At 37.6% G+C, this 24,348-nt stretch overlaps 1 protein-coding gene across 1 annotated transcript in view; it reads right to left on the bottom strand.

Moving 5' to 3' along the window:
* The window catches only part of LOC149802489 (uncharacterized), a 55,949-nt gene extending 40,941 nt beyond the window's left edge, over positions 1–15,008 (bottom strand). The window contains exons 1-3 of the mRNA XM_089951727.1: positions 14,658–15,008; positions 4,406–4,786; positions 61–447 (exon numbers count right to left, since the gene is read on the bottom strand). Of these exons, the coding sequence (XP_089807853.1) occupies positions 61–447; positions 4,406–4,786; positions 14,658–14,715 (826 nt within the window). The 5' untranslated portion in view covers positions 14,716–15,008. The remainder of the gene's footprint in view (positions 1–60; positions 448–4,405; positions 4,787–14,657) is intronic.
* Positions 15,009–24,348: the final 9,340 nt, after the last annotated feature.

Here is a 24,348-nt window from a genome sequence, read left to right as displayed (position 1 = left end):
ACAATTACAGGATTTTCTGATTGACCTTGTTTACTACTGTAGCTCTTGACCTATACTGACCTTCAACAAGCACCCAAAACTTGCTAGGGTAATGCTGTGGTCTAACAGACAGATGCAGTATGATGTATGTCCCCATGCTTCTGTACATTTCCTGGAAACCACGAATAAAGTTATTTTTCTCGCACATTAGCATCTTTCGGTCACTGTGTCCTATTAGGTCAAGACGGGCTTGGGTTGAGCACTTTGTAATGTCATCCTTCTCATGCAAACGGATGTCCACAGCCTTGAATGAAAGTGTGGCCGTAGAATTACAATTGTTGGTAGTTATCACACATGTACACCTTTGAGTCCCTAATGACTCTCTTGTCAAACCAGTGGCTGTGTAATGCAGGTGGAATGATCTGCCTTCACGGGTTACGTCTGAACAAATATCAATAAAATCATCATCTGAAATGAAGACAGAGGAATTGTAAATACATGTACATTGATACCTGTTTTTGCAGACAAAAGAATATAAGGGACACAACTCATTCAGAACATTATTTATGGATTTTTTCCTTGCTTTCACTTGCATACTGAGCCTCTATATAAAGGGTAACTGTCCGACAAAGGACAAAGTTCTATGGCCCCTCAAGCATCATGTGCAGACACTTGGGTTTCATTGTACATTATCCCACTACAAAGTTATTAACAGTGCTTAATTAAGTCCTTCCACATTAATGAAACAATAACAAATTATGCAGCCCAAATAAAGTCTATCATTGTACATTTAAATAAACTGAATAAAAGAAAGAAACAAAAAAGATAATGTACATGAAGAAATGAAGTACTACTTTGTTTTAGCAAGTAAATTTTTTAATGTAAATTGTGTTTCTCAAAGAATACTTACCCAATCCCAATATGTTAGTAATATTAGCCTGCTACCTTGCAAATCCAGCCCTACTAAAAGATGAAAAACATTTTTTCCTCCGTCATATAGACAAAGGTTAATAACTCTTGCTCATTATCTCCCCTTGCTACTACCAGGTATTGCTAGTAATTTTTAGCTGTGCTATATACTAACGATGATGGATGGGGTTTAAGTAATGTGATTGGGTAAATATTCTTTGAGAAATATAATTTAGTTCAAAATTTGCTTTCTCCTTCAAATATATTCCCCAATCACATTACATTAGGAAAATAGGTAATAGGAGGGGATGCTGAGCATCCGATCTCTACCTCAGATTGTTTCAAAACACCAGTGTGAGGTGAGTGACAAGATGGAGGGTCAGTTACTAAGGTGGCACTATACAGTTTCACATTTTGCATAGGGTTAGGATTTTAAAGAAAAAGAATGTCCTCGGCTTTCCTCACTGGTTATACTGGCTATTTTAAAAAGACCTTGTATATCTTAGGTATAATGCAAAGAACCTTTAATTCCCTTTATTTTGGTGTATGACTGATGGGTGTACTATGGGTTATAGAGTATACAGCTTGGCCTTACTTCAAATGTGCACCTTTCAAAAAAGTGCTAGCTCTACTTGGTCATTTTCACTTCCTGAACTTCAGAGGTCAATTGTATAAAAAAGAGCCGATAACTTTTTTTACATTTTATATATTTGGTAATTCATTCATTGCACTTTCAGAAGCTGGTATTGTCTAGTCTGGCAAAATTCATTTTCCCTATTTTAATAGCTGCTATGTATAGTGTACTTTAGACTAATTCAGACTGATTTTTTAACACAAGGGAGCAGTCATTTTAGTTAGCAGTGTGCTTAAATCATGTAAAATTTCCAAAAGTACAATATCCAAAAGAAATATCATCCACATTACATTAATGTAGCATAGAGGTATGCCAACATTCTCTCCACTGTGCATGTTTTAAATGTGAACTACTTCACCTTACATACGTCACTCTCTCAAAAGTACATATTATCTGGTGAGCGCCACCTAACTGCCTGCCTATGACCTTCTTCAACTTTTTATCCAAAGAGTAACGGTGACCCAAATGGGGTCATCTGTAATGCCAGGGTAGGATGAGGTTTGAGTGACATGGATCACAGACATGTGTCATGTTATACCAGGCTGAAGTTGACTGAAGCCGTCAAAACACATTGTTGTCCAAGTTAAAAACAGTGAAGCAGACATGTGACCTGCTACAAGACTTTTTCTTCTTTTATCATGGGTCAGGAGACCAGTGCTGATGGCGTCCGAGTGAATGTTGTACCAGTGAGCTGAGAACATCACTAATACCGGGTTTCCTGATAGGAAAGCCTTAGAATTCTCCAGGTCTGCAATTCTAACTGAAAACCAGTCAATGATCTCCTTAATTTTAGCTGACTGGGGAAGAAGCCAAAAGGATGGCGTATCTTCCTCTTCATCGAGATCTACTGATATTTTATCTTTATAGTCTTGAGTAGTGGTAGGCAGTGGAGGGCATTCTGAAGTTGCCAACACCCTACAAATGTCCTTGACTGCAGTCTTGAGGCTAAATTCAGTCCATTCCAGAGTCGGATCTGAATACAGATTATTTCTAGAAGTTTTGTCACACTCAGTGTGATGAGTTCTGACATGACTCTGCTTGCAGCTCTGGATAAGCAATACCAGGTTGTATAGACGACCCAATGCCGTCTTCTTTGAAAATGTCACTAATTCTTCTCTAGATCAAAAGTGAACATATGGAAGTCTGACACTGCTAGAATACCTGGCTGGTCTGCCTGGCATACGGTCAGCCTCGATTCTGGCAGTGGGTCTGGCTATCATGGATACCGGCCGCTGCAAGGGCCTGGCTGGATGGACAGATTTCTCACTGAAATATCCATCATAGTAAAGGTAAGTCACTGATGGTACAGCTAAACAGACAGATCTGTCACTAAAATCCCTGTAAATCCTAGTTGGCCAGACTGTTTGATCAGAAAGTCCCCATGCTGGAACAGTTGGACAACTATCACTGGCTACTCCGATGGATCCAATGCCAACACTGTGCATCCAGGCTCAAAGGCCTGACGGCCATGCTTGATATGTGTGTGGGACTTACGCTCACTGGGCTTCCTAAAATTAGGGGATACTCCCCCAATGAGTCAGAATTGCAAGAGACAAACTTTAGGTTGTCTTTGGATGAATACTGACTGATGATTTTAAATGTTGCCATCCTTGACTTATTCCTTCTCTCCTTCCCTTTCATGCCTTTAAGACTATTGCTTTGAATTTGCATTTCATGCATTTAGTTAACATTTTTCATGAAACAACACATGAAATGAAAATAAAGGATAAATTAGCAATTCAGCATGTTGCTAGCTTGCTAATACTGTAGCTCAGACTACCTCTGGCCACATATTACACATGCTGCATGTCACAGATGATATAACTTAGTATATACAAAACATGAGTCATGGTTGACTTACTTGCTCTGAAATTTGCATTTCGTGCATTCAGTTAAAATTTGTGCTGAAATGACACAAGACAAAACAATGCATAAATTTGTAATTCAGCATGTTACTAACTCGATAATATCACTCCCGTTACTAATGGAGTAATCAAAAATAGTCAGTGTCCAGTGTCACAGTAGACTATACTTTTAACTTAAGCATTTAATGCATTTAGTTGACATTTCTACTCAAACAACACAAGAGAAAACAAAGCATAAAAAGCAATGCAGCAAGTTATTAACTCACTAATACTATCTCTGTTACTAATGGAGCAAGTGAAAATAGTCAGTGTCGCACTAACTCGTAAATGACAACATGAGATCAATGATAGAGTGGTGTAATGTCATTTTAAATAAATAAAGTCTCCACACGAAAAATCCAAAATGAAAGTTGGATGGTCCAACTTGTACACTAAAATGGCTTGGACTGCTGGAGGTAAAATGTGTGATGTTATCAGTACAGCGGTGAAGCGAAAAACTAGTGACACCTGGTGATGGCAAGGGGAGGTAATGGCAAGAGTTATTGCCCTTTGTCTATATGAGAAACTGATGATTTTTGTCTCTTAGAAGGGGTTGATTCGCGAGGTACCAGGCTAATATTCCAAATGTAATGTGATTAGGAATGTATCTGAATGAGAAACAGCAGTCACAGACAGCAAACTTTAATGGAGACTGACCAAAATAATATATAATTACATCATAACAGATTAATCCGTGATTAAAGCTAAAGCCTCAATATTCATGTGAACAGCATATATGATTATTGCTTGTTGTGTCAAAACAAATCATTAGTTTGATAAATGCTCATTACCGCATATGAAAGAAATTTTATTTTTCTCATAAAAAAGTCTGCTGTTTCAAAAAGTTACATGCTGATAAACATTTGGTTCCTCTGGAAAAGATTTTCTCTGTAAAATTAGAAATCGGTCTACTGATGTCAGAAAACATAAATATAAAAAAGAATTGATAAGAATGCCTAATAAAGGCCACACTTATTACCATTTACACACTCAAACTGAGCCCTTATGTAATTAGATCGCTCCCTGATGACACAGCTTTGCGTTACATCTATAGATGATGCATATATCCAGCCACAGCGCTGCCCCTGAGAGCATGATGTGTAGACATTGAATGAGTCATTTGTAGAGAACGATCTCAAACAATCTCCTGGTGTATATATGCAGCACTGATGTTTATCAATACAAGTCGCTTTGTTTTCTGGGCAGACATTTGTGTCTCTTTTAGACCCATAGTCCAGACTACGTATGGCAACCTTCTCTCGAATTGGGCAGCTCAAGGAATAGATATTACTGTAGCAATGATATGGAGTGTCACATGCATATTGTGAATGGACCTTCTGACTTAGTGCCCCAAAAATATCTGAAAAAGAGACATATAATTTTATATCAATAAAGTTTTCCATTACATAATTTTCCCGGGGTTATTTATCATTTCAAAATGTACGTATATTGTTTTTAAACAGCACCTAGGTCTTATTATCTATCAAAAATCCAGGAATCTTTAAAAACAAAAGTCTCTTAGCCTATTGTGGGGCATATAAATGGAAATAACAAGAAATGGCAGAAAAGCTTGCCAGCATGCACAATGACTTAAACTTGTAAATTTGCTACCACCAATACCAATGACAATGATGACTATGGCTACCAAAAAAACCAATGCCATTGATGACTATGAATACCACCAATACCAATGCCATTGATGACTATGAATACCACCAATACCAATGCCATTGATGACTATGAATACCACCATACCAATACCATTGATGACTATGAATACCACCAATACCAATGCCACTGATGACTATGACTACCACCAATACCAATGCCACTGATGACTATGACTACCACCAATACCAATGCCATTGGTGACTATGGCTACCACCAATACAGCAGAATGATCTGTCTATTCATTCACATGTCTATTTCTTCAAAACTGTCCATTTTTGTTCTGAAATTTTTCCAAGTTATTGGCACAAAACTCAAACATCAGTTTCTACAATTTTCCAAAACTGAATGCAGAATTTTTAAGTTGCATGAACTTGAATTTGCATACATACATGCTATCTGCCGTAATCAATGTTACATGCTTTAATCAGTTGAGCAAGCAATTATCTACCCACCTGATTATGTAATGACTCATACCTTAATGGAATTCTCATTTGGCTAATGGTCTATTGGAATCTCTATTATGCAGCAGCTGGTTGAAAGGTGCCACCCTTTGCCAAAAGGTCAATTACATATATCAATATATTAAAAAGATGTCCAGAAGGGCAATGATAATGGCAGACACTGCTGTATCTGATAAAATGCAGAAAATAGACCAACTAGAAACTGATAATTGGATACATTCACTAATTATTAATGTAGGAAGGCACACAAAATGTAAAAATGTGGTGCTTCAACATGAGTGATCAGAAGTTGGTAAAAACCATCAGTGAAAAATTCTATGCTTCAGACTATCATAATTTGTGAACATAATTTTTCAAAAACTATAAATGACACATCTAGCTACTGTAGAAAGCAGAACAAGTTCTTAAGAAATCAAAACAAAATGTTTATTATAAAAATTATTGGTACTGTTAAAAGAACTTTTAATTCCCTTTATTTTGGTATATTATTGATGGATGCACTTTGGGGTATAGAGTATACAGCTTAGCCTAATTTCAGATGTGTGCATATAAGAAATTACAAGCTCATCCTGGTCACTTTCAATTCCAAGACTTCAAAGATAAATTGGAAAAAGACAAGCTGATAACATTTTTTAATTGTTAGGTATTTTTTATTTATTCATTACACATTCAGAAGCTGGTACTGTCTAATCTAGCAAAGATGATTTTCCCAGTTTTAATAACCATCAAGTTAGTGTACTTTTAACTAGTTTAGGCTCATTTTTGAGGAAGCCATTTTATCAGATTTAGGTAGTGCACTTTCTATAATCACCATATGTAAAGAAATTTCAGTCACAGTACATGATTGTAGCACAGAGATATGCCAACATTCTCTACTGTGTACGTTGCCAATGCAAACAACCTCACCTTACACCAGCCTCTCTCTTGGAAGTACACAGTAACTGTAAAGTGCAGCCTTACTACATTCTGTGATCACTCATTTCTAGACTGGTTCCCATTTTCCAATTAATTAGTGCTGTGAATCCTTCAGATACATCCTCATAACATAAACACATAATTGTAAGATTAAATTATTTTTGCTCTCTGGCAAAGAGAAAGCAACTCTGAAACTCAAGTGACTAGAATAAGCTCTTCATATATCATGTACAGAGTTCTTTCCATCAAATGAAATGCCAGAGTTCAAATTCACTATTATTTAGTGTCCATCTTCAAGAAAATTAGTATACTAAGTGTTCTGTGTGTGTGTGTGTGTGTGTGTGTGTGTGTGTGTGTGTGATTTGGACTTTTAACATTGCTTTAACAATTTTTCAGTCATATTGCTACAATGTCTGCAGTATGTCAGTTTATAGTGATGTCTAGCACTGGGACATCATACCACACACACGTAGCATGATGTCCCACCCAGTCACATTATCCTGACACCAGGCCAACCAGTCCTAACACTAACTTCTTAATGCTGAGCGCCAAGCGAGGCAGCTGTTAGTACCATTTTTGTAAGTCTTTGGTATGACTTGGCTGGGAATCAAAGCCACGACCTCCCACATCTGAGGTGGATGCTCTAACCACTAGGCCACTGAAGCGGTCCTAACTGTTCTAATGAACTAAATAAATCCTACACATTTAACTTGGTCCTATTTCACAAATTTATATAAGTGTGAAGTCCTTGAATTTTGTTGGTTATCTTCCTGCTGCAAATAGGTCTATCACTGGGTATCATGCTGAACTGTTTTCCATTAAATTAAATATTCCATGCGCCACTGGATTCAGCACTTTTGGCAGTCATTTGCTATCCCTCTCTTACGTAGTTTCTTTTTCACTGTCTTTCCAGTCTAAGACTAGAAAGAAATCACAAACTGATTTTGTATCACTGCCATCTCCTCTCTCGACATATTTCTTAGGATTTTGTATCTGCCAGTTCCACTCTTGACATATTTCTTAGTATTTTGTATCACTGCCACCTCCTTTCACTACATATTTCTTAGGATTTTGTATCACTGCCAGCTCCTCTCTCGACATATTTCTTAGGACTGTTTATCTCTGCCAGCTCCTCTCTCTACATATTTCTTAGGATTTTGTATCACTGCCATCTCCTCTCTCTACATATTTCTTAGTATTTTGTATCACTGCCATCTCCTCTCTTGACATATTTCTTAGGATTTTGTATCACTGCCAGCTCCTCTCTCGACATATTTCTTAGTATTCTGTATCACTGCCAGCTCCTCTCTCGACATATTTCTTAGGATTTTGTATCACTGCCATCTCCTCTCCTGACATATTTCTTAGGATTTTGTATCACTGCCATCTCCTCTCTCGACAAATTTCTTAGTATTTTGTATCACAGCTTGCTCCTCTCTCTACATATTTCTTAGGATTTTGTATCACTGCCAGCTCCTCTCTTGACATATTTCTTAGGATTCTGTATCACTGCCATCTCCTCTCTCTACATATTTCTTAGTATTTTGTATCACTGCCATCTCCTCTCTCTACATATTTCTTAGGATCTCGTACAACTGCCATCTCCTCTCTCTACATATTTCTTAGTATTTTGTATCACTGCCAACCCCTCTGTCTATATATTTCTTAGGATTTTGTATCACTGCCAGCTCCTCTCTCTACATATTTCTTAGGATTTTGTATCACTGCCTTCTCCTCTCTCGACATATTTCTAAGGATTTTGTATCACTGCCAAATCCTCTGTCTATATATTTCTTAGGATTTTGTATCACTGCCAGCTCCTCTCTCTACATATTTCTTAGGATTTTGTATCACTGCCTTCTCCTATCTCGACATATTTCTAAGGATTTTGTATCACTGCCAAATCCTCTCTTGACATATTTCTTAGGATTTTATATCACTGTCATCTCCTCTCTCTACATATTTCTTAGGATTTTGTAACACTGCCATCTCCTCTCTCTACATATTTCTTAGGATTTTGTATCACTTCCAACTCCTCTCTCTACATATTTCTTAGTGTTTTATACCACTGCCAGCTCCTCTCTCGACATATTTCTTAGTATCTTGTATCACTGCCAACTCCTCTCTTGACCTATTTCTCAGGATTTTGTATCACTGCCAGCTCCTCTCTCAAAATATTTCTTTGGATATTGTATCACTGCCAACTCCTCTCTTGATATATTTCTTAGGATTTTGTATCACTGCCAGCTCCTCTCTACATATTTCTTAGTATTTTGTATCACTGCCATCTCCTCTCTCTACATATTTCTTAGTATTCTGTATCACTGCCAACTCCTCTGTCTACATATTTCTTAGGATTCTGTATCATTGCCAGCTCATCTCTCTACATATTTCTTAGGATATTGTATCACTGCCCTCTCCCCTCTCTACATATTTCTTAGGATTTTGTATCACTGCCAGCTCCTCTCTCTACACATTTCTTAGTATTTTGTATCACTGCGAACTCCTCTCTCTACATATTTCTTAGTATTTTGTATCACTGCCAGCTCCTCTCTCGACATATTTCTTAGGATTTTGTATCACTGCCAACTTCTCTCTCAACATATTTCTCAGGATTTTGTATCACTGCCAGCTCTTCTCTCAAAATATTTCTTAGGATATTGTATCACTGCCAACTCCTCTCTTGATATATTTCTTAGGATTTTGTATCACTGCCAGCTCCTCTCTACATATTTCTTAGTATTTTGTATCACTGCCATCTCCTCTCTCTACATATTTCTTAGTATTTTGTATCACTGCCAACTCCTCTGTCTACATATTTCTTAGGATTCTGTATCATTGCCAGCTCATCTCTCTACATATTTCTTAGGATTTTATATCACTGCCCTCTCCTCTCTCTACACATTTCTTAGTATTTTGTATCACTGCGAACTCCTCTCTCTACATATTTCTTAGTATTTTGTATCACTGCCAGCTCCTCTATCGACATATTTCTTAGGATTTTGTATCACTGCCAACTCCTCTCTCAACATATTTCTCAGGATTTTGTATCACTGCCAGCTCTTCTCTCTACATATTTCTTAGGATATTGTATCACTGCCAGCTCCTCTCTCTACATATTTCTTAGGATTTTGTATCATTGCCAGCTCCTCTCTTGACATATTTCTTAGTATTTTGTATCACTGCCAGCTCCTCTCTCGAAATATTTCTTAGGATTTTGTATCACTGCCAACTCCTCTCTCTACATATTTCTACATGTGCTGTTTTTTTTAAAGTTTACTCCATTTAGTACTTCCACTACTACAGAATTTAATTTTTTCTCAACTAACTTGTATTTTTAGTTTCTGATCAAAATAGACCAATAATTTCTGCATCTGCCTGACTTTCTTCCAACACTGAAATCATTCTTCTGGTATTGTCCCCACCTAAATGATGTGTCCTTCTTTGTACATGTATGTCAGTCTGTGTAAGGCATCTGATACTGTAGCTAAATATGGACAATTAATTAAACTCCCATATACCATAATTTAATATCTGGTCAAATTACTATACTTATGTGGTATGGCTGTCAAATCATGCTTACATCCTATGAAAATATGAACTAAAAGGAAATTTTTTAAATTATGAAAGTGATATTCTGAGAGTTTCATTTTGATAAAAATTTCCTTGTAGGTGCCAACTATAATAATCCAGCCTGGTGAGATCTCTCCCTTTGCATAGAGTAGTACCTGTGCAGCAACAACAATAAAATGAAAATAATTTTAGGTTCATGCTTACTATTGTGTACAATTTACCTTGAAAGATTTCATGAAAAATTATGTTCATTTTTAGCAAGTATTTTCAGCCAGTGAGTGACCTTCATTCTTTTAAATGAAGTATTTATTATACCAACAAAAACAGACTGGTACTGTAGCTCAAAATATAATTAGTTGCTGATGACCAAAAAATGTGCTGAAATTAACAAGCCTTAGAAAGCTTGTTACTTCTGATGCACTTTCTGGTTCTCTAGTTTCTAGTACTGCAACTCTATGGGCTTAAATTAAATAACAAAAAAGAGCAAAAGGCAACAAGTGTTGTAAATTTCAACAAATAATGTTTTTCCCCAGAATACAAAGTAAAAAAGGTACAAAAAACTTAAAGTATTGCTAATTAAATCCCAAAAAATCCAAGAATTTCTAACACAAGTCCTAATAATTAAAGTTCTGAATATACTTTAATGGTATTCCAAAATAAATTGAACTCTGGAAGTGTTCATGTACCTGTGGTGGTCCATGTTTTCATTATGTGCCAAAAGTCTTTTGTTGAATCACAATAATACAACCTAAAAATATATCCTTATCTGAATTTCACTATAAATCCAAATCCCTATTTCCAACAATGTTATTTTTTTTAGCACTTTGTATTTCCAACTTGAATTAAATGATCTGATTAATCTGTGTATGATTTGGATTTTAATATAGCTTTCAAACTGTTTCAGTCCTATCGCTACGATGTCTTTAGTGTGGCAGTTTATAGTGATGTTTGGGGCATCATGCCGCAGACATGTAGCATAATGTCCCATCCAGTCACATTATCCTGACACTAGACTGTAGACAAACCAGTCCTAACACTAACCTCTCAATGCTGAGTGCCTAGCAAGGCAGCTGTGAGTACCATTTCTTAATTCTTTGGTATGACTCTGTCAGGGTTTTGAATCTGCAACCTCCAGTATCTGAGGCTAATGCTTTAACAACTAGGCCACCAGAGCAGTGAAAAATTTGAATAAATAAATTCCAGCCCAAATGAAATACTGGACACAACAATAATACAACTGATTCTGCTCTGATCTTATAGCATGAATTAATAATTTCTAGAAAAACAAGATTACATAGTCCTCTTCTTGACTTCAGGTCACAATTAACATTTTCTAAAAGAAAATTACCTAATGAAAAATTTCATCCTGGAATATTCCAAATGTTTACAAGATAAAATCTCAGTTATAATTAGATGTTCTGTTTCTAACATTATAACATAAAATGTAGTCAACAGGTAGACTCAGCAAATATATTTGTGGGATAAAGGTAAATAATAATACATAATGCACTAATGGTGCTATAGAAATTAGATATCTCATTTGTTTCCACAGTTTTGCCACTTAACTTGGTGCTCAACACTGTCCTATATTTTCCTTAGACACTTACATTATTGAAATAAAACTTTTATGATGTGTATTTTATTATTTGGTTTGCATAAAAAGAGCTCTACCATAGAATTTTCCATTCTGGATTTTGCTCTCACTAGCTTTAGTGTACACTTATTAGCATTTATTATAATCAATACCTATGTTTTCAGAACTACTTTCTTCCCAAACTAACAAATTATTAATTAAATGACAAATAGTGTATCTGCATACATTTCATCTTTTCTGTCACTATTTCAACCTCATAATAAATTAAACCCTCCTTGATGTTGAAAATAAGTCACACTAATGGCTGTCAAAACACTTTACAACTACCACAAACCTTAAATATTTAAATTACCAGATACACTGTTGTAAAATAAATATTAATTATGATCCTATAGTTTATATGACCTTTCTTGCCTCTGACCATTACCAGCACAAACTGTGACTTAGATGGATGTCCACTAATATGAAGTAGTAGGCATTCTTTTTTATTCTGACAAAAAAGGCATGCCCAGGGGAAACATAAGGATATGAGATGGGGGACAGAGGACAACAAATTGTGATGATTTGTCTAGATTCCCTCCTTCCATGCTATTTAGTGATAATCCATTTCAGATCCATCTTGTTGAAAACAGAACTATCTTTAATTTCTTGTAGCATTTCAGTAGAAAAAGGGTGCCTATACCACTACTTTATTTGCCTAATATAGGTCTGTGCATAAACATTAGACTTTGGGACCACCATTCCAGGGCTAACCCAAGGGTAGGACCATCTGTTTTTTTAAATTATATCCAGCTGTTCTAATTTTTTTTAGCCTCTAACTCACATTTTATGCAACCTAAATGGCAATCTGTTTGTTTGCTGGGCTTCTGGCTTGAATGTGTTGTCAATATGAAACAAAAGTTCATAATCTGTTAATTTTTCTTGTGCCTGAAAACAATCAATGTAGGCTGCAGAAATATTGCTCCCTTCCAAAACATTAGCATTGGATCATAGCTGCAGTAAACCTAGTTCAACTGATGTTTTCTTGGCAATCAATGGATGGCCTTTTCCTTCAGTAACAATGAATTCTGTAGTAGCATTAAAACCCTCTTTGACTTGTACTTCAACTGTAAAACTCCTTTTACCATTGACTGTGCATCAAAGGGGTATAATTTCTTGTTGCTTTTCTTTAGACACTTAGTTATACACTTGATGTGCTTTACCATCGTTCACTGTAAAAGTATACTTGTTACCACCCTCATCTGCAGTGGATGTGTATCACATTTATTGGGGGCCCTGAGTGGCCTAGTGGTTTAAAGCGCTCTCCGTTATGGATCACTGATATCTCACCTCTGTCTGCATGGGTTCGAGTCTCGGATTCTGCCAATGTGGGTATGTGAGAAAGCTTGCCAGTAGCTTCTCGTGGGTCGGTGGTTCTTTCTGGGGTTTTCCTGGTTTCTTCCGCCACCATTAATACTGGCTGCCATGTATAGCCTATCATGTGCTGAAAAATGGCGTTAAACCCTACAACAACAACAATAGCATTTATTTCCTTTCTATCATTCATTCATCTTACATTCTTTACCATTCTTACAATACCTTCGAAAATGTAATAATTTTCCACATTTATGCCACTTTTTGATCTTTACAGGGCATGTGTCATCTCTACCAAAATGTCCTATTTAACCAGACCAGTAACATGCACCCACTTTAGGTTTGTCGAGTTGCATCCCTTTGCATTTCCCAACAGTGCCAACAGTGTTTCTCATCCACTTATGCAGTTGAAGAAATGGGCACTTGTTGTGGAGAATGTGACAGTTATTCCTGCTAGCCATCTTTAGTTAGACAAATATGGCAAGATTTAATAATTGGACCAATCTAAACTGTTGCTTCATTTTATAATAGCTTGTTGGGTCATTGCTAAATAAAAGTCCCATATGCACTGTTCATAGCTCCTGAAAGTTTAGTCATGGAATTAGTAATTCCACTGGATAGATGATAACCTAAACCACAATAATGTCAACTGTAACAGACATAAAATATGTAAGTTTCTGGTCAGGGGTAACCAAATTGTAGGAATCTAATACACAAGTCAACATTTTTAAAAAAAAAGTAAACTATCGTTTACCTGCTGATCTTAATTAGATTAAATAAGTGTGTAAATTTCAATGATACTTGCTGGCAACATTCAGGTAAGAAATTAAAAACTGATAAATGAAATGACTAACCATTTGTGTAATTTTTTTATATCCCTGATGTTTGTCAGCTTTATTTTAAATCTGTACGGGAATACAAATGGGTGGGTAAGCAAATACTTTAGACTCAAATATAACAGTGCCAATATGGGTCAATAAGGTCAGCCAACTCACAATTCTTGAAATCTGACCTCCAGTTCCAGGATCAACTGATCTCTGAACAAGTTATGATGAACCTATTGTTCGGGTAGTAAGATATTTTCCCCCATCACATATCTTTAATGCATGCTTTTTGTCAAATTTGAATACACATATCTTTAAATGGCTATTATTCACTTTATTTAATCCTCCTACATCCATATTCTATCAGAAGGTCATTATTTACATGCCCCGGTAAACACATATGGCAATACTATTAATTACAGTACGTGGACATATTTGGACGAGGTCAGTATAAAGGTGTAATCAGTACAAACTTGATTGAATGTTGTTCTCTATGATGTCACAATGAAAGCTATGCATGTCGAGAAAAAAAATCTGTACTACCGTATATTGTGACGATTATACCAGACGTGCTCTTTTCTTCACCCAGTTTAGTACCCGGCCACCACCGTAAAAATTCATAGCGATCAAAATGTTTTGTCTGGAAGTTTGCTGATGACAGTTAAGGTGCAAAGCATTCAATAACCTGGATACAAAGACTCTGTTGAAATTAAACTGGCATTAATTTTTTAAAAACAATATTAAATTTAAGACGAGTAAATGGCCACATAGATATAACTTGAACATTGTTGGACTACAGTACACTCCAGAGTCGAATGTGCTGGATAAAGTCCGACTTACCATAGCTGATGACGATGAAGGAAATTATATGAAGTTTTGAAGCATTTAATATATTCATAGCTACTGGGCTGGGAATATATATTTTTCTCCTTGTGTAAGATTAGTTTCCAACTGTAACTGAAATTCATATTATCCGCGACTCAAGTTGCCCTGGGATTCTATCTTCGACTGATCGAGTTCGGTCAGCGCTATTTTCTCAAGAGCCTTCCATTCATGTCACCTGTTGTTAACCTAACAGCTCTGAACATTTATCCAGTCATGTTACATTAATATTATGGACAATTATGCAGCAGTAGCTGACATAATTACTAATAACTGACTTCAAATACACAGATTCATTTCCTCATTAATTTGAACCGGAAACGGATGTGACATTGGTTACCTATCAACAAGAAATCTTTTGGGGAAAAAAATTGACAGTCATAGCACGTATTTTTTTTCCCCTACTCTCTTTTCGTGTCCTCCTTCTTTTATTGTCGCCACAGTCGGTGCCAGCACCATCAGCAGCAGTGTTATCATCATCCTGAACCGTCACGCTCAATAAACCACCTCCTTGATATTCGCATAAAAAACAAGAGGCTTAAGTGGACCTGATATCATTCACTATTTGACACCTGCGCGTGTGTGTGTGTGTGTGTGTGTGTGTGTGCGTGTGTGTGAGAGATATTTTGATTTTAACGTAGCTTTAACAATTTTTCAGTCATATCGCTACGATATCTGCAGTGTGGCAGTTTATAGTGATGCCTAGCACTGGGGCATCATGCCGTAGACATGTAGCTAGTCCGAGTTTCCTCTGACCCTTGACACTACATCTTTAATATATGTACATTTATGTTGGTGTATAGGGGCAGAGTCAATTGCCAATCAAAAAGTTGGAATTCGCTGACAACAAATAGGGTAGCCATACATATTTTTTAATTACTGTCCAACTTTTTTAATTACTATCCAATAAACCCCTTTTTCAGTATTATAAAATACACATTATTTTCTTAATAATAGATACATCAGCACTCAACTTTATGATTACTAATCCGACACACATTTTTATTAATATCCGCACCCACTTTTGATTACTATCCAACACCCATATTTGGAGTACCATATCACTCTCGCTTTTTTATTGCTATCCAACCCATTTTATATTACTTTCCAACACCTACGTTTTTTTGGTACAATCCAACAACTACTTTTTGTGTATTTTCCAACAACCACTTGTTGAGTACTATTTAACATGCACTTTTTTTTATTGCTATCAAACACACGTTTTGATTCCTATCCAACACGCACCTTTTGATGACTATCCAACACACAATCTTTGATTACTAACACACCTTTATTACTCTCAAATGCTCAGTTTTTCAGTATTATCCAAGATCCATTTCTTGAGTTCTATTCAACATATACGTTTCCATTAGGATAAAACACGCGCTTTGAGAGGCTTTGGCTTTCCACCAGACTCGCTATTCATAAGCAAATCTATGAAGCCGCTAAGAAGAATGTCACAAATATAGTCCATGCAGCGAAATCAGCCCACTACACTACTAACATCATGGAAAGTTCAGCTGCAAAGAGCTCTTCGAGATTACTAACAAGCTAATGTCAAGGAACAAATTTACACCACTTCCAACTATCTTCTCTCCAGTCGACCTTCCGGACATGTTTGCAAATTTCATCCGTGACAAAGTACAAACCATCAGAGATAGGCTTGACACCACAATTTCAATTGACTCGTCGTCACCATACAGTTGGGATACAGAATTTGAGCGACAACCATTAGCAGCATTTGAACCTGTCTCTATGGATTTCGTACGTTCAATCCTGATGAAGAGTGCACCCAAGACATGTGAACTTGATCCAATTCCAACATCACTGCTGCTTGAGTGCTTAGATCCAGTATTGCCTTCACTAACTGATGTTATTAATACCTCTCTCTCATCAGGGGAATTCCCGTCATTTTTCAAAACTGCCATTGTAAAGCCTTTGCTGAAGAAACCAACACTAGACCATAACGATTTAAAGAACTACTGCCCAGTTTCTAATCTCCCATTCATATAAAAAAAATCTTAGAAAAGATTGTTCTATCCCAGCTCGTATCTCATCTGAATTCAAACAGTCTTTCTAGTAATGTACAATCTGCATATCGCCCTTGCCACAGTACTGAAACTACTCTTCTAAAAGTAGTTAATGACATTCTCTCTGCGTTGGATAACAGAAAGATTACAGTCCTCATCCTTCTTGATTTGTCTGCAGCATTTGACACAATATACCATCATATATTACTTCACCGTCTCCAAGATGTATTTGGCATTCATGATACAGCTTTACTGTGGTTCAAGTCCTACTTGGTCAACAGGACACAAATTGTATCTGCAAATGGAATACACTCCAGCCCAGTTGATCTGTCTTGTGGTGTTCTACAGAGGTCTGTTCTTGGACCTGTTCTCTTCATTCTGTACACTCAGCCGCTCTCAAGTGTCATAGATCATCATCCAGTGTCTCACCAATTGTACGCTGATGACACCCAAATATACAAATCTAGCCACCCAACTGAAGTTGATGCTACCATCCAAGGTGTAGAGAGGTGCATTTCTGATGTGAAATCATGGATGACATGTAACAAGCTGCAGATGAATGATGATAAAACTGAGGCCATTCTGATCACAACACAAAGACTTTCTCATTCTCATCCTTTACCTCAAACAATAAATATCAGCAACACCAACAATAAATTCAGACAATCAGTACGAAACCTAGATGTTACTCTGGACAGTACTCTCACATTGCACCAACATGTCATGAACATATGCAAGGCTGCATATCTTGAGCTGAGACGCATCAGCTCAATTCGCAAATATCTTTCAGTTGATGCCACTAAAACACTTGTATGTTCATTAGTACTTTCAAGACTGGACTATTGTAATTCAATTCTGTCTGGTTCATCTCAATATCTGCTTCAAAAACTTCAAAAAGTTCAAAACACAGCTGCTCGGATCATACTTATAGTACCACGATCAGAGCACACCTCTCCGCTGCTCTGTGGCCTACACTGGCTATCCATTCGATCCAGAATCAAGCACAAAATTTGTTCTCTGTGCTACGTTTCACTGTCGGACTCTAGTCCACCATACCTATCTGACCTCACCCATGTGTACACACCAGCAAGATACTTACGCTCCTCTTCTGACAATCGTATACTCATTATTCCCACTATGAAAACAAAGTCGTATGGATAGCGTTCTTTTGCGTACCAGGCCCCAGCAACGTGGAATGAATTGCCCACTGAACTTAGACACAAAGACACAGTGATCCCATTCAAAAGTGCTCTCAAAACTCACTTATTTCGACTGCAAGAACAAATTTAAAGACCTAATACTGTTTCCTACCTTAAATATTCTCAACATGGTTTTCTTTTATGTTTTCTAATTTCATGGTGTTTGTTTTTGTAATCATATCATTATATGTTTTTTTTTTTTTATCTTATAGGTGTTGTCTAATGGTGTAAAGCGCTTAGAGCTTCTAAAGATTAGGCGCTATACAAAGTCCTCATTATTATTATTATTGCATCCATCACTCACACTTTGATTACTATAAAACACACCCTTTTTGATTACTATTCGATGCTCACTTTTCAAAAATCTGTCCATCACCCACATGTTGATTACTAACAAAGACCCCACACCAGCTATCCAACACGCCGTGTGTAGTGACCAAAAGACCCAATATGGGTAGGAAGTAATAGCAAAGGGTATGAAATATATACACACTATCACACACAAGCAATCAAGTTCGGAAATGGAATGTGACAGAAAACGTGAAAAATGTTAAGATTGACAGAGAAAATGTGAAAGAGCATGTTCAAAAATAAAATATAAAAAAAAAATTCTTCTTACTGAACAGTTTTTATTTAATCAACCCAGCTCACTATAATATCAACTATGAAGAAGTAGGATTCGGTATGTCCCTTCCACTTTATTTAAAAGCATTAAACAAGAACTTATTTACAGGGTTGACAAAGTTTGAATGATTCTTTCAGCCAAGTTACAAGCACAAAAGGAGACTAAGTGTAGTTTTTGTTCTGGCTATCTTGATATCGTGACTGCATTTTTGTCTTTTCACTTGTGGTCTATGAATGTTATTATTCTGGACAGAAAACATTCTCTTCGCCTATTTCCACCTGTTAGTGTTCCATCATCTTACCCCGTTTTGAGCTAAAAGAGCAGCAGAGGAGGCGAATCCCACAAAATATTTCGCTTAACAGAGCCTTCTGTCGAGGACATTTTAGATAGAGATATTATTTTCACAAAATAAACACTTCAAGTCAGAAAAACATGACAAAATGGGCTTTCTCTGCTGACTTGGAAGGGTTATATCGTGAAAATATCTTTCTATACAACTATTTCTTGATACAAGGGTCTATCTTGCGAAAACACTCGGGGATGTTTAGCCTCCTCTGCTGCTCTGTGAAAGTCCCTGGCAGAGTTTGCTTGTCTAGTTAAAAATTGTATCTAACCCAACTCGATACCGTGTTCGAGGATCATGTAAATTTATTGTTACAAATCCGTGTGGTTTTGCCTGAGCACGACCAAAGAAATTTCTAAATTTATTTATGTCCTTGTCGCCGCTGTACCAAGTCTGATGTATATTTCGTAACGTGTGTGCGTCAACGCCGCTGAATAGCGCAAGAATGTTACAGTTGTCCCTGATCACTTTTGGGATTTGTATATATCGCTGGGTTACATAAATCACGTCAGTGTTTTTATGTCTGCCGCGTGAAAATATCCTTGCGGAGTTTGATTGCTTGTCCAACATCACATCATCGTACACGACTAAATTGTTAATTCTCCCATCAATATCATCAATACTTGGTGCTTCATCGCTGTCAGTGATAAATTCAATAACATCATCGCCGTCGTTTAGCGACTTTACGCTTTCATTAAAATCTTTTAACACGCTGTAGCATCGCTGATCATCCACAGATGGAGCTATCAAATACAACCTATCCCACGCCATCCACTTCATTATTAAATTAAGTAACAACTGCGTCTTACCCGACCCAGATGGGCCTATAATAATCATTCGAATTGAGTTTGGTAGCGCTGAGTTATGTTTGATTGGCTCTCGTCGTTTTGTAGCAGAAAAGTCAGTAATCTCCATTAGATATATTATAAAATAATATGGATTTATATTGTGTGAAATGTAGAGCACGTACCCCAACTGCAGACATAACAATCACTACAACAAAAAATAATCGATCTGCGCTTACAGGCAAGTGTGAACGATGCGGTACAAAAACGTTTAAATTTATTCCGAAAAAAAAAGCGAGGCGGTGATATCGCAGCCAAGTTAGGAAAATTACCAGGAACTCCGGGGGCTAAATACCCAGGAGAAAAACATCTTCCAGGATATAATTACTGTGGTCCTGGAACCCGACTTGATATCAGACTTAATGCCCAAGATCAGCCCAATCCAGGTGAGTATCCGATAAATGCTATCGATAGCGCATGCCATGTCCATGATGTAGCTTAAAGAAGTAAGGATTTGCAACAGCGCCATCTCGCGGATGTGAAATTAATTCACGCGTTAAATGCCATCACTGATAAATCTTTCAAGGAGAGGTTAGCATCCTGGTTAATAAAATCCGCAATGAAAGGTAAATTAGCGCTAGGTGCTGGTATATAATGGAGTCGATTTATTATTCCCCAAGCGGATACTGGAGGGGTAGTGCAGCAATTAGTAAACTCGCTGAAGCGGCAAAAGTTACGCGAGTTACTGCTAAAAATTGGTTATCCAAGCAGGCAATATGGCAAATTTATCTACCGCGTCCTAAACAAATTCACTTTGCACATTTTAATGTTAGTGTGCCAAATGAAGTTCATCAGGCTGATATATTATTTCTGCCACACGATGCTATTAAAATCCGAAGACGTCAAAACACATACAAGTACGCGTTAACTGTAGTTGATGTTGCAAGTAGATACAAAGATGTGGAACCGTTAGCGACTAAAACAGCGTCTGAGGTTGCTTCTGCGTTTGAACAAATTTATCAACGAGGACCTCTACGATGGCCACAGCTGCTACAAGTTGATCCTGGCAAAGAATTTCAAGGTGCAGTATCGTCGCTGATGAAGCAACATAACGTTACCATCAGACGAGGGCATACTGAAATTCATCGTGATCAGGAAATTGTTGAGCGATTCAATCCAGCACTTGCTGAGCGGTTATTTGGATATCAATACGCGAAGGAATTTATTCAGGATACGAGATCTCGTGAATGGGTTGCAAGATTACCAGGTGTGATAGCTGCGCTAAATAATGAAATAACTCGAACAACCAACATGAAACCTGCCATCGCGATCACAAAAAAATATATACCCGTGCAACGTAATTCTTCAACGCAGCCAATACTGGGTGATGTCACTGTAAGATATTTATATGAACCAGGTGAACTTGAAGGTGGTAAAAAAAGAGCAACTGATCCTATTTGGAGTGTTACCGCACACAAGATATCTAACATAACAAGATCGTCAGGTAGACCAGCAATCTACAGGCTGGATTCGACTGCTCCTCAACGTGGATTCACACGTGAGGAATTACAAGTAATTCCCGAGGACACCCAATTACCACCGCGATCACTTAACTAGCGCCAAGGGTGCCAGCATCCCGACGTCGATTACACTCAAGACAGGTCAACATCACATTATCACGTGTATGACCGCGACTGTTATCTTTTCTATCTACGGTGAATTGTCTTGGATTATTACTCGAATACTGCCATAGCATTATACAATTACAGCTCGCACAGTGATTATTCTGCTGTTGTTTCAGCGCAACAACGAAGTCATCGTCAAGGTCAAAATCGCGATTATTTTTTTGTCACTCTCTTTGTAACCGGCGAGTTTTTTTCTTATTATATCGCTGTTATTTTCATTATTAATTTTATCAGCGTTTGATTCATCCAAGACAATTCTTCGCAGTTGAGATATTCTTCGGACTCTGGACACAGCTAAGTAAACTAAATGTGACCATTCGATGCGGTCGTCAACGATCCAGACAGTTGTATCACTGATAGTTAGTCCTTGAGATGAATGAATTGTCATTGCGTATCCTAGCGTCCACGGGGATTTATTCATTTTTAGTGCATCTTTGACAGCATTAATATCAACTAACACAATATCATTCAATACTAAATTCTGTTTCCCTGACTCTGTCCCAGGGATATCAACATCTATATTTTGTAACCGCGTATCAGCTGGTCTATAACATAACGGCACTGGCAGCATTGGAAACTTTTCTTGTTGTAATTGAAATAACTGCTGTTGAAGTGTGTCTCTGACTATCTTTCTACTTGCCACTATCAAATCGTCTGGTGTCCACACGCTCCAAAAGTCGCTCATTGAAGTTTCAGAAAACATCTCGCGCATAATTTCGCATTGAATTTTATTCGGTTGTAATCTGATTAATGTTTTAAATTCCTTCAACGTTGCATCAAGTGCTCTATGATCATCAGACAGTTCTTCATAATAATCAACAAAATCCCTCAGCCAATCATGTGGAGATGGCCCAACAAAAGGTGGTGGCTGGCCGTGATCGCCGCACATTATCACTGCAGTATTCGCTGTTAGCAGCCAATCAAGAAACGTTTTTAACGTTTCCAACGGTACCGTACATATCTCATCCCAAATTATTTTCCCAGGAATATATTTTGTTCCCATTCGATCTGACGTCCATACACCGCCGCTGTATTTGAAAAAGCTGTGATAAGTGCAAGAATTAACTCCTCGTTGTTTCATCTCCCTGGCAAGCCTGTGTGTAGGTGTTAGCACAATCATATCTGAATTTCGAAATAATTCAATCGCTCGAGTTGTCTTACCAGACCCACCTGGTCCGTTCAAATAAACAGTTTTGTGTCTAGTGATTGGATCATGCACAGATGGTGCGTTTGACATTTCTGATAATTCTGATTTACAATAATCATCCTTAATTGTAACATCAGCGGATTCACAATATCCATGTGACATCTCCGCTTTTATTCTCCACGAACTCCATGATTCATCGCTGCTTGTAAAACGAGTCAGTGATTCTAAGTATCTGCTACTGATATAAAATGAATCCGTTGCAACTCTAACTGCAGTGTCAGGAAATCGATTTATCATTGATAGTAAATTTATAGAAACATAAGCCAGCATCGAAGATCTTAAATGTGTGTATTGAGGCGACTCTCCGTCGATATAAATTACAATTGTGCCCAACTTTTCCCCGTCGGACAAGTAAGCATCCTCCCGATTACAAAATATATTTCTCGCAACGGTGTCAGCAATTATAAATTCCAATTCAGCATCATCGATAATCAGTCGCGAGTGATGTAGTTTGTAATCATATGCACCGCCTTGAGTAAATTTACCGATTATTCTTCGTCCGAGATCTTTTGCTATTTTTTCACTATTGCTAAGTTTGATCTTGAGAATTTTAGGAGCCTCACTGATAATGACATCCATCGGGGTATTTGGACTCTCTCGTGCATACTCGCCAATGACATCCTCTACACTTATATGCTCTGCTGTTGGCAACCAAACTGAAGTCTGCGGTCGATATGATATGATTGCTTCACTGACAGTCAACGATACCAGTATTCGGCTGTCAAGCATATATCGCAATAACACTATTGGTACCCAGCGCTTTTCACTGAAGTGTCTGCCAAACCAAACATAACAGCACGGATGAAGTCCCGCGGAAAATTTAAACGACGTCACACGAGCAAATCCTGTCAAATCAAAATCGGGTAAAGGACCGTTTATAGCAACTCGTGTCATCGAGTTCGTGGGATGTCCAAATCGCTTAAAATACTCGCGGCACTCGCCCATCCCGAGAAAGCTTCCCGGGTAGCAAGCAATCATATCCACGGAAATCATATCCCGGTAGTCATACCGGGTATTCCACAGCCCGCCGTGTCCATACTCGACACAACTCAATTGTATGTCCGGGAGAAACTGACTTCGGGTTGGTCTCCACGAATTTCTTTCTCTGGCAGCGTGGGCGACAACACTTGGAACTGTAAAACAATTAACCAATAACTGCTCGGTGTTTTTAAAATCTTCGATTTTCATATATTTCTCTGCAAGTTTTTTCATTTGTTGCTGCAACGACTCCGTCCGGTATAACTCACCGTTGGGTTTTACAAATTGATCATGCTCGGAATCTTCGGAACTTTTAAACAACCACATCGACACAGGATCGGTTTTGCTTATCTGCTTGATAGCATCAAATATGTTTCCGCGATAATATTTCACAACACGATCCCGCGGAAATATCGTAACTGCGTTAGTCCAGGCATGAGCGTTATGATCAATGATATTTATTGGAGCCCCGTATCGATTATATTTCGATTTGTATAATACTTCCTTTGTTATCGTTGTTACGGTTATGAGAAATCTTAATGCGCGCTCTAGCTTGGCAACATCGTTTATTGATGCTCCTGTGTGTCTGACCCGCTCAGCCCACGCTGCTATCTTGGACTGTCTTAATGCAGTCAGACCGTTTCCCCGCATCGCATTTTTAAAATATTCCATTACTCGCTCGGCTACACAATTCAGCGTCATCGACGAAGTCGTCAACGACGAAGTCTTCCTCATCAGGGTGGGTTTATCAATTTTGTTTTTTTTTATCGGATAGATTCCATAAATGACTGCGGTCA

This window comes from Sinohyriopsis cumingii, chromosome 3 (genome assembly GCF_028554795.1).
Source record: "Sinohyriopsis cumingii isolate HCF-2022 chromosome 3, ASM2855479v2, whole genome shotgun sequence".
NCBI lineage: Eukaryota > Metazoa > Mollusca > Bivalvia > Unionida > Unionidae > Sinohyriopsis > Sinohyriopsis cumingii.
The sequence above is the reverse complement of the archived record's forward strand: the minus strand, read 5'-3'. Positions and strand labels throughout refer to the sequence as shown.